General features: G+C 51.7%; 1 protein-coding gene across 8 annotated transcripts in view; it reads left to right on the top strand.

The window, feature by feature from the left end:
* Positions 1 to 11,585, top strand: part of Rilpl1 (Rab interacting lysosomal protein like 1) — a 40,476-nt gene that overhangs the window by 21,043 nt on the left and 7,848 nt on the right. For all 8 annotated transcript variants that reach the window (XM_029477741.1, XM_029477740.1, XM_029477744.1 and 5 more), the window contains exons 5-6: positions 8,955 to 9,133; positions 10,725 to 10,817. In XM_029477741.1, coding sequence (XP_029333601.1) covers positions 8,955 to 9,133; positions 10,725 to 10,817 — 272 coding nt within the window. The remainder of the gene's footprint in view (positions 1 to 8,954; positions 9,134 to 10,724; positions 10,818 to 11,585) is intronic.

Here is an 11,585-nt window from a genome sequence, read left to right as displayed (position 1 = left end):
CTGGCACTCACTTTGTAGACCAGGCTGGCCTCGAACTCAGAAATCCGCCTGCCTCTGCCTCCCGAGTGCTGGGATTAAAGGCGTGCACCACCACGCCCGGCTTTTAACATTTTTTTTTTTATGTTGTATGTGTGCATGTGCCACAGTGTGGGGAGGTCAGGGGACAATTGTGCTATTCAGTTCCCTTCCTTTTGCTGTGTGTGTTCCCAGGATGATGGAACTCTAGCGAGAGGACTCTTTGTCCATCAGGAGAATTAATTAAAAGGGTTGGCTTGTCTGAGATGGGCTCAGGGGACTTTTCCAGGGGTGACTGAAAGGATCAGTAGAGGTAAAGGGGAGTGGGTTCCAGGTGGGAAGAATGACTGTGCAAAGGCCCTGCAGTAAGTGGAGCCTCGAGGGCCATCGGGGTGAAGGTGGCTGGTGTGCAGTGAGTGGCAGGGAGGGTCTGTCTGTGAGGTGTGGGTGGAAGATGGAAGTCAGGCCTGCAGGCTCCTAAGGGAAGGGTGTGTGTGCCTCTGAGGGATTGGCAGGTGCTGTGGTGGGGGTGGGGGTGGGGTGAGAGTGGGGCTCATAGAAAGGAAGGACTGAGCCCTAGCCTAACCCATGGGAAAGGAGAGACTGTCCTGGTAGGGAGACATTATCCTCACCAGTGTCTCAGCAAAAGCTGGTGGCCAGGACTTCCAGCAAGACCCCCACTGTAGAGGTGACCTCTGAGGCAGTGTGTGACAAGGAAGCTAAAGGCCTGGTGATGATATGGCCACACCCCAGGCTGAGGATGCTCAGCCCTGCTGGGGCTGTCGAAAGGTACACAGAACCTCCCAGAGCTGCCTTTCCACAGGGTGACACTGGGGACAATTATCCACAAGGTCCTGCTCCCTAGTGGCTCAGGGACCCTGGGGGTGTGGGCCCCACGTGTCCAGCAGATGCCAACAAGAAGGCAGAAGCAGGCATCTGCTGGGAGCACTGGAGACCTCTCTGTTCAGGAGACAGAGCTGTCAGAAGGCTCAGTTCCAGCAGGAGGCTGTAGTGGGTTTGACACATAGATAGTCCCCAGGGGACCTCAGGAACCCCAAGAACAGACCAACAACTGATGGGGGTAGGATCAGGGAGGAGATGTGTGAGACCCCAGTGGACACAGGAAAGGTTGGGAGTGCATTTTCTTTCCCTTGGATGTATACTGACTGTTTTAAGGTTCACACACACAACTGGTCAATCTGTGAAGCTGATGAACTTACAGGAAACTGAGCTCCAGCCTGGACAGTTCTTGCCTAGCGGATGAATCTGGGCCAGTTGCTTCTAAAGGGCCAGTCATGGAGGAGAGGGAGGGAGGGAGGGAGGGAGGAAGAGGGGGGGAGGAGGAGGAGGAGGAAGAGGAGAGGAGTTGGCTGTGTGACTGACCCTTGATGATAGTAACAGCTTCAGGTTCAGCTGGATCCAGGTACTCAGAAGATGGCAGCAGGAATTTGACTCAGGCCTCTTGGGCTTTGTTGTCTCTAAGTTGGTATTATTTTTCCGGTGGGCTCTTGCCATGACATGATCCCTGATATCAGCCTGCTGAGCAAGCCTCTTCCCCATGAGTCCTAGCTGAAGTCTGCAGGGATTCCCTCACTGGCTCATCCCTAAGTCAGCCCTGAATGGAGAGGCCTACAAGATGGGTGCTGAGCCCTCCTGAGTCCCTGGCTGCCATAAAGCAGTCCACAGGCCAGGTGGATGCCAAGCGGAACGATGGAGACTCAGGGATTTGGGTGGGTAGGCTGGGGTCACAGCTGCTCTCTGGAGCACAAGAGAGCACTCTGAGCGCCATGCAGGCTCCGAGCTGCGGCCGAAATGCACGAGGGTCCCATGACAGGGCTTCTGCAGTTGTGGCAAGCCCCGGGATTATATGAAAGACCCTATAGAAGGGGAAGTGAGGTGTGGTAGATACCAGTGACTTTGTAATAATGCAGGCCTGAAGTCAAAGGCTGGGCCAGGTCCACAGCAGGGGAGCAGACACATGCCCAAGACAGAGCCACCAGGCTGCAATCCCATTATGGGATGGAGTGGGGGTAACCATGCTACACTCTCACCCCGGGAACTCAAACTTCTATCCTTAGGACCAGGCAGGGTCGGTCTAAACCTGGATCTCTGAGGACATAACCCGGAGGGCCACGTGATTCCCAGGCCCGCGCCAGGTACCTTAAAGGAGGACAGGGATATTTTGCACCAGCCGCCTGCACAGGCTGGCTTTATCTTTCTTTTCTGGCAGCTGAGGAATGAAGAAGAGATGGAGAGAAGGGCTGGGGAGGAGATGGCTGTTGATAAAGGGATGGAAGGGCCTGAGTCCGGAGACCTGAATTTGGATCCCTAGCACTGACATAGAAAAAGCCAGGAGGGGCTTATGCCTATAATCCAGCACAGGGGATGGGGGATGCGGGGTGGGGCGACAGGAGTGTCTCAGGCTTTCCTTAACTAGCCAGTCTAGGAGAATTGCTGATCTAAACAGATCTAAACGGAGAGCAACGGGAAGACACCTGATGTTAACATCTGGCTTCTGCGTAGGCACACGAATAGAAAAATAGAAAGAAATGAGGTGTAAAGTCAGGCTGCCCACATCCGGGATGGCTCTGCCTGATTGGCCTCAGAGCTGTGGGAAGTCCAGGGTACTTGTCCATCAAACGGGAGGGCAGCAGAGTTAGTTGGCTGAGACCTGGGGCTTCTGGCAACGGGAGGCAAACAGTCCTGAGTCAGTGGTTCAGAATCTTAGGCAGCCCAAGTGGAGTCCTGTGGGGGCTGGGGGATGGGACAGTGGAGCAGAGAGAGAGAGAGAGAGAGAGAGAGAGAGGAAGAGTGCACGCAGGGGGGGGGGCGTGGCTGGCTGGCCCTCGTGCTTCCAGAAGGTTCTCTGAAGCACTCATGCTCAGTGGCAGAGTGTTTGCCCCTGCCCTGGGAGGCGGGGAGGTGGGGACAGGTCGGGTGGGCAGGTTTCCAGTGGAATGTGGAACAAGCTATTCCAGGCAGGGAACAGCCGGGAGTGGGGCTGGGGAATGCAGCGAGTGGCTGTGTGTGGGTCAGTCCTAGGGCAGGGCTGGAGCATTCTGGAGTTGGAATGGATACGCACTAACCTCCCCGCTCCCCATCCCACCCCGCTGGGTTTGTGAGACAGGGTCTATCCACATATCCCTAGCTGTCCTGGAACTCACTGTGTAGGCTTTAAACTCACAGAGATGCACCTACCTCTGCTTCCTGGGGCAGGTGGGGGGCGGGGTGTAGGGTTAAAGGTGTGTGCCACCATGCCTGGCTGAGGAAGCCATTCTTGGTATTTCCTTAGTAACCTGGTTTTCTCTCTTATTTCCCTAATCCTCTTCGTCCTTATTGTGGTTTGTTTGTTTGTTTGTCTTGGGAGGTGTGACAAGGTCTCCTGTGGCCCAAGAATAACCCAGAACTCACAATTCTCCCACCTCTACCTCTCCTATGCCAGGATTATAGTGTGTAAACCTTACCTGGTTTATGCAAACAAGGTCCATTGAACTCAAGGCCTGGTTTGCGTGTGTGTGTGTGTGTGTGTGTGTGTGTGTGTGTATGTTTATGTGTGCATGTGTGCTCGCGCAAGTGCGCTTGCACGTATGCGTGTGCAGGCTCTCAAAGTTGCCCTACCCACTGAGCTGTATCCTTACCTCCTCCATGCTGCTTTGGAAATAAGGTCTCACCATGTAACCCAGGCTGGCCTCAGAACTCCACACCTAGCCTTCACATTGACCTTCAGTTTTACCTCCAGCAGACAAGACCTCCACCCCCTACTGTGGAGTTTTACATAAGACTTTGCAAGGTGTAATTCAGGAACCATGGAGTTGGGCCATTTACAGTGAAGAGAAATATGCCAGGGCATATTTCCATCTCCAAGATTGCAAAGTAAATCATGATGAGTGACATCTGGGGGCTGCAGAGATGACCCAGCAGTTAAGAGCACTGACTGCTCTTCCAGAGGTCCTGAGTTCAATTCCCAGCAACCACATGGTGGCTCACAACCTTCTGTAATGGGATGTGATGCCTTCTTCTGGTGTGTCTGAAGACAGCTACAGTGTACTCATATAAGATAAATGAATGAATGAATGAATGAATGAGTGAGTGACTTCCAGTTAATTTTTACGAAGTAGGTCTACAGGTACAATAAAGGTATCCAAGGGTATGGCCCTGCATGCCTGAAGCCCCAGCATTTGGCCTATGGAAGGTATTCAAGACCATCATAAGCAACATTTCTAGTTCGAGGCCAGCTTGAGCTACACAGGGAAACTGTTTCACAACAACAAAGGCAGAGAATCCCACAATCCCCTAAGGGCCTGGTAGCTGGCTTGAGCCAGGGTTTAGATCCTGGATCTCGGGTCCAGTGTGATGAGAGAGTAATCAGTCCCAATTGCTCTGAGCTGTGGTCACCAGGCTCCATTGATCCCACAGGGGAGCCTTCCCAGGAGGCCAGGCCTCAGGTTAGGAGGCCCCGACCTTCGATGCTCCTCCTGGGGCCTCCAAGCATCTCCTGGCACCTGGGCCCAGAGCGCCCCCAAGGGAGCAGCTTATCTGAGATAACCTGATCCACTCTACGGTCCCTTGTGGCATGAGCCTGGAAAGGGCCTCTGATCGGCATGATGGCTACATTGGAAGGAACCGGTTCAGGCTTTCCAGCTGGGACGGTCCTTGCTCCAGCTGTACACAGGCTGGAGTCATGGCTAATAGAGCCCCAGTTCTCCCTACACTCCAGTTTATAAATACTCAGAGGCAAAACTACCATCAGCCTAGTTAAGACTGGCCTAAGCTCTGAAGGGATTGATCCTCTCTGCCACAAAAGAGCCGATCTGGCTCCAGACCAGAGGGTGCTCTCTGTGTCTTTTTCCCCCCCCCATTAAGATTTATTGGCTGTTTTGTCTGCATACCAGAAGAGGGCATCAGATAACAGGGGATACACTTACAGACAGTTGGGAGCTGACATATGGGGGCTGGGAATATAATCCAGGACCCCTGGGAGAGCAGTCAGTGCTCGAAACCACTGAGCCATCACTCCATCCGCAGCTCGCTGTGTCTTGGCTGAACACAGCCACAGCTGGGGAGCCGGGGCCCCCTGAATGCTAAGGACGGAAGAGACTTTATGAGTATCACTAAGTCCACTGGGGCAGATGATGTACACTTGTGAGCCCAGCACTAAGCAAGCTAAGGCAGAAGGATGTGGAATTCGAGGCTCTAGATCTTAACACTGTTGACAACTAATTCAGTAGATTTTATGGTACAGCAGGAGTCTAAATACAGGTGGGGAACACTGTGGCCCAAGGTTCTCTAGTCTGCAACTTTGGGTCCATGCCATCTTTGCTGCTGAGAGTTGGTGGGAAACTCCTACATCTGCCTGCATCAGCACCCTCCGCAGAGGGAGCTCTCTAGGGACCTCCTCCTGAGATCCTCACGTATCGATGTACCTGTGTGTGTGTCTCCTGATCCTGCTTGCCAGCCCCGGGCTGTTCCCAGTTTGGAGTTCAAGGACAGCAAGGCACAGAGTGCTTAGTAAGTGCTGGACGCCCTTTAAATGGGGGGCGGGGCACTGTCTGAGTAGGTAGCCAGCCCCTAGTGGCGCAGCCTCAGTAGGGATTCGTAAGGCCTAGATAGAGGTTTGCCTCACCGTAGAATATTACACAACCATGAAAGGAAACGAAGCTTTAGAGGCTGCAACAGGCTGGGCAGGAAAGTGGCATAGTAGGGAGGGAAATCAGCAACTTCTAAGTGGCCTGTGGGGACACGGGAGTCTTGTTTCTTCTCTTGCTTCCCAACCTCTTCTGCAGAGGTTCTGGCTCCAACTGTAGGTATGGGCAGAGCCCTCCCCACCCGCCTTGATCTTCCCCTCTGCTGCTCAGCTGACCTGCCCGACAGGCAACAGGCGGTGTCAGCTTTCCCTTCTCCAGAACAGCCTGTCCTGTCCAGGACACAGCTCAGCCTCCTGGAGCCTTGGCCTCTGGGCAGCCATGAGCCACTGTCCTAGCTAGAATCCAATTCTCCCCGTGGGGCTGATGGGGGCCGGGGAGGGGTGTGTTGTCTACCCCAGCCTTCCCATTTGAGAGCAGCCATTCTCAACCTTCCTAATGCTATTATGACTCATAATATAAATATCTGTGGTTTCGGATGGTCTTCAGCAACCCCTGTGACAAGAATGTTTAACCCTTGAAGAGTTGCAGTCACACAGTTGAAAAATGCTATTCGAGAGCATCCTGGTGTCCATGTACAGGGACACTGGAGTCTCTTGGGTGTCAGATACTGGGTGGCCTTGAAGAAATGGACCATCTGGGATTTGATTTGCTGGCTGAGCCCAGTGGCACGTCTTGGGCTCAAGGTCAGACTATCACAAGTATTAGGAAAGGTGGGTGGGGGTTACAGGTGTTCAGTGGGACACACCTGTCACCCTAGCATTCCAGAAGCTGCTGCAGGAAGATTGATGTGGGTTCCAGGCAGCCTGGGCTACGGTTAGAGAACCTGTCTCAGGAAGGAAAATGATGGACCGGAGTAGTCTTAGTCACTACCGCTGAGATGAAACGCCATGACCAATGGCGGGTTGGACAGGACAGGCTTTTATTTGGCTTATACTTCCATAGCACTGTTCATCGCTGAGGGAAGTCAGGACGGGAACTCAAGTAACAACCTGCAGGCAGGAGCTGATGCAGAAGCCAAGGAGGGATGCCGCCTGCTGGCTTGTTCCCATAGCTCTGCTCAGCCTGCTTTCTTATAGAACCCAGGACTACCCGCACAGGGATGGCACCTCCCGCAACGGGCTGGGCCCTGCCTCATTAACCACCTCATTAACCACTACTTAAGAAGATACATTACAGCTCAGTTAGATCTTTATTAACTTATATAAGTCTGTGTATGTATTTCTGTCTTCATGCATACCAGAAGAGGGAAGCAGATGTCACTACAGATGATTATGAGCCACTATGTAGTTGCTGGGGATTGAACTCAGGACCTATGGAAGGGCAGTCAGTGCTCTTAACCACTGAACCATCTCTCCAGTCATAAAGCAGTAGTCTCTCAATTGAGGTTTCCTCCTTTCAAATAGCTCTCACCTGTGTCAAGTTGCTGGTGAGATGACCCAGCAGGTAAAGGTGCTTGCTGCTTAGCTTGACCTCTGGGCTTTGGTACCTGGACCCACATGGTGGAAAGAAAGAGCTGACTTGCAAAAGTTGAACTCTGACCAGCACACACTCTGCAACACACTCACAGATACACACAATAAATAGATGAAAAAACAAAAGTGACAGGTGTAGTGGAGAACAGGGAGAAACCGGGCCCCAGGGTGCGTCTGGAATGTAGTGCATCCGATGCGGGAAGCACTTTGGTGTAGAGTGAGAGTTCAGAAAGTTAGAGACAGAGTCTCCATGAGATCCAGCTGTTCACGCAGCTGTTCACACCTGGACATATTTCTCAGGAATCGAAGACAGGTGTCTCATCGGAGGATATTGGATGTTGGGATTCACATCTGAGGAGGAGAAGCCACCAATATGTCCAGTCCGCTATAGGATGAGACCTCCATGTACACCTTCTACTCTGGGGAATATTAACCAGGCATTAGCCAGGGTTAATGCCTGATTAACCAGGTTAACCAGGGTTGACTCTCTGACATGGGCTGTAATGTGCATGAAACGCAGTGCTGATTGGATGAAGCAGATGCATTATGGGAAATGTCCGGGTTGGGACAGTCCAAAGACACAAGAGAGCCGGTTTCCTGGAAGTGCTGAGACTGAAAGAAGGCAGAGTGGTAGATGATTGCTTCGTGAATGTGGAAAGGCTCCTTTGGAAGATGAGAATGTTCTGGAATTAATGGTATAAAAGCACCAAGTGCTGCTAAATGAGACTTTTTTTTGTTTTGTTTTGTTTTTGTTTTTTTTAAGACAGGGGGTTTCTCTGTGTAGCCCTGGCTGTCCTGGAACTCAGAAATCCACCTGCCTCTGCCTCCCAAGTGCTGGGATTAAAGGCGTGTGCCACCACGCCTGGCCCTAAATGAGACTTTTCTTTTCTTTTTCTTTTCTTTTCTCTCTCTCTCTCTCTCTCTCTCTCTCTCTCAAGACTATGTCTCATACTGTATCCCAGGTTTGTTTTAAGTCTCTGTAGCTCAGGCTGTCCTCATAATCACCATGTAGCTCAGGCTAGCCCAGACTAACTGTGTGACCCAGATGCTTTGAAACTCACTACATAGCTCAGGCTGACCTTGAACCTCAGGCATCCTTCATATCTCAGCATCCTATGGGTCGAGATTAGAGAGTCATGTACCGCCACACCCAGCTAGGATGCTTTACAATGGATTAAATGGTAAACTCTGTGTTTCATGTGTCTTACAATTCCTTTGAAAGGCTACCAGTCTCTGAAAGGAAGTGGGCAGGTGACTCAGAATGATGCGGGGATCGGTCTGTGTAGCTTGCATGAAGGACAGATGTACCTACCCTGCCAGGCTCTGAACCCCAGCAAGATGCCAGGAGTCTCTAAGGAAGAAGGGGATCTGACCAGAGGGTCTGTCACAGAAAGTGCTGTGGCTTCTCATTAATTGAAAATGGAACCAAGGGTAGAGGCTGTTTCCACACACCTTGTGCAGATTAACGGAGGTCTGAAGTGAGAGTCCAGGAGGAGAATGTGCAGGATAGAGCAGGATAAAGCAACAGGTGGCGGTGGGAGGCACCGTGGGAAGCACGCCTCTGCTCATTTGTAATAGAACCCTGATGAGTAGGTGTCCGGGATGCAGGGCTAGTGAAGGCGCATTTGCTTGCTTGGTGAACAGGTGGTGGCTGGCTTCCACCTCCAGGGAGAAGCTGAAAAGAAGGTAAGCGGAGGCTGCTCCCCAGATACTGAAAATAGTGACCTGCCTGAGTGAGCCGCCTACCGTGGGGAGGTGGAAAATTCCAGCATCCTCCCGCTCTCAGGAGTCCTTGGATGATGGCTCCCTCTGCCTCCTTCAGATCCAGCCGCAGCCAGATGGAGAGGAGTCGATTTCAGACGCAGAGAAGGCCGCCCTGGACCTCAAGGACCCCAACCGCCCGAGGTTCACGCTCCAGGAGCTACGGGACGTCCTGCACGAGAGGAACGAGCTCAAGTCCAAGGTGTTTCTGCTGCAAGAGGAACTGGCCTACTATAAGAGGTGAGCACAGGTACTCAGGCCCGGCCTCAGGGACACACCCCAAACCCAAGCACAACAGTCCTTGTGCAGCATCAGTCAAGCATCCTTAGAGATGGCAGAAAGGTCACACAGCCTCCAGGCAGGCCATTGCATGTCTTGCCGAGCGCATTACTGGAAAAAGAAAGGAATGACCAGAAAGCCTTTGCGTGGCAGAGATGTCTGTCTCGGGTGGGAAGATGGATAGCTCAGTCTACGAAGGGTTACATTGGGACATTGAGGACATTTTCAGGTTCCCAGCTGTGTGCTGTGTTTCCTGCCTGTTACCCCACCCCTGGGGAGTTGGAGGCATGTGAATCCCTGGTGTGGGCTGACACCTGTGGTAGCCAAATCAACGAGTTCTAGAATTGGTAAGAGACCCTGTTCCAAAAAATAAAAGAGAGAGCCTGGAGAGATAGCTTCAAGGGTGAGATCACTAATTGCTCTTATAGAGGATCCAGGTTCAATTCCTGGCACCCGTACCAGACAACCTACAACCACCTGGAACTCCAGCTCTAGGGAATCTAAAGCATTTTTGCTTCTGGCACCTGCACACACATATCCCACACACACATACACACACACACACACACACACACACAAGTAAGTATAAAATATCTCGGCATGGTGGCTCTTGGGAAACAAGGGTAGGCGGATCTCTGTGAGTTCGAGGCCAGCCCAATATACAGAGCAAGTTCCAGGACAGCCAGGGCTAAAGGGAAACCTCGTATTGAAAAACAAACAAACAAAACCAACAACAACAAAAAATCTATAGTGTCAGGTAGTGCGTAATCCCTTTAGCAAACCTCTATCTCCAAAAAATATTCATAATGGTAGCAAAATTACAGTTATGAAGTGGCAATGGAAATCATTTTTTGTCTAGAAGTCATCATGTTTACTAACGGGTTGCAGCATTAGGGGGTGGGAACTTTTGTCCTTTTCAGCAGCATATGACGTTCAAGGCCCACCTTGGGTATGTGAGATCGTGTATCAGAAAATCAAAACTAAGATGGGTCGGATGGATGGAGGGATGGAGATCTTCAGAAGCCACGTAATGCTGGGATGGTGTGTGGCTTGCTGGTCATTCTAGGAGATCCCCAGAGCAAGCTAGTGGGAGTATCCTTAGCTGAGTGCTCAGGGTTTGATGGAGAGATCCTGCCTCAGAGAATAAGATGGGAGAGTGGTGGGTAGCGAGGGTCATCTCCATCAACCTGGGCCTCTGCGTGCACACAGACATGCATGTGCATTCAGACACGAACACGTGTCTGTAGACATGCATACATGCACACACAACAAAAGGAGAGAGGGAGGGGAAGAGAGAGAGAGGGAGAGGTGGGAGGGAGGGAGGGAGCCATCGAGTCCCTGTCTTGAACCACTGCCCCTGGGCCAGAGACTAGCTTAGAGTCCCAGGCAGAGTGTGACAACAGAGACACCAGATGTCATCTTCCCAAGAAGATCTTATTCCCCATCAAGAAATTTTGCACCCTATCAAACCATTCTATCCATTTCTGGAATGTTCCGGTTCTCACAGAAGTTTTTTTTTTTTTTTTTTTACTTCTCCGTTGCATGCCTTCAGTGAAGAAATAGAAGAAGAGAATCGAATACCCCAGCCTCCGCCCATTACACACCCGAGGACGTCCCCCCAGCCTGAGTCGGGGATCAAGCGACTGTAAGTGTTGTGCTTCCTATGTGGGCTGCGTCACACATGGCTCATCTTGGTTCCTGGGAACCTTTGACTCCAGGTCTGTCGCAGGCTGGTTGCCAACCACAGCTGCTGAGACAAGCCGTTCCCACGGCTGTGAGACGTGCCTGCCTCCACCGTTTGGTCATCTCCCTGCCTAGACAGGCGGCTCTCCTTGGGCAGGGGTTTAGGGAGCACCTGGAAGGCTGGGAGGAGCTGGGGCCTATGGCTTTTGCTCAGAGCTTGCTTGGGGGTGCCAAGTGCATGGGATGTGGTGCCAGGCTTGGTACAGTGAATAGGTTGGAAGGCGGGAAGGCTTATGCAGTTTCAATGCTTGAAACGAAACGTCAGCTTTCAATAGCTAGGTGTAGTGGCCCATGCTTGAGTCCCAGCACTCCAAGGTGGAGACAGGATCAGGAGGTCATTCTAGGCTACAATGTAAGTTCAAGACCAACCTGGACTACACAAGTCTGTGTTAAAAAAGGGGGGCGGTTAGTGAAGGTGTTGGGGTTCACAAAGGCTTAGGTCTACCCCATTTTGGATTCTATGATGATAAATCCCCTGAGCTGTTATGTCTACATTGGTACATTGGTGCCACATAGATGCAGACTTGGGCCTTGGTTGTATGTCATCTCCCGGTGCTAGTATGTGGAGGACTGCCTTTTTTTTTTTTTTTTTTTTTTTTTTGGTTTTTTGAGACAGGGTTTTTCTGTATAGCCCTGGCTGTCCTGGAACTCACTTTGTAGACCAGGCTGG

This window comes from Mus caroli, chromosome 5 (genome assembly GCF_900094665.2).
Source record: "Mus caroli chromosome 5, CAROLI_EIJ_v1.1, whole genome shotgun sequence".
NCBI lineage: Eukaryota > Metazoa > Chordata > Mammalia > Rodentia > Muridae > Mus > Mus caroli.
The sequence above is the reverse complement of the archived record's forward strand: the minus strand, read 5'-3'. Positions and strand labels throughout refer to the sequence as shown.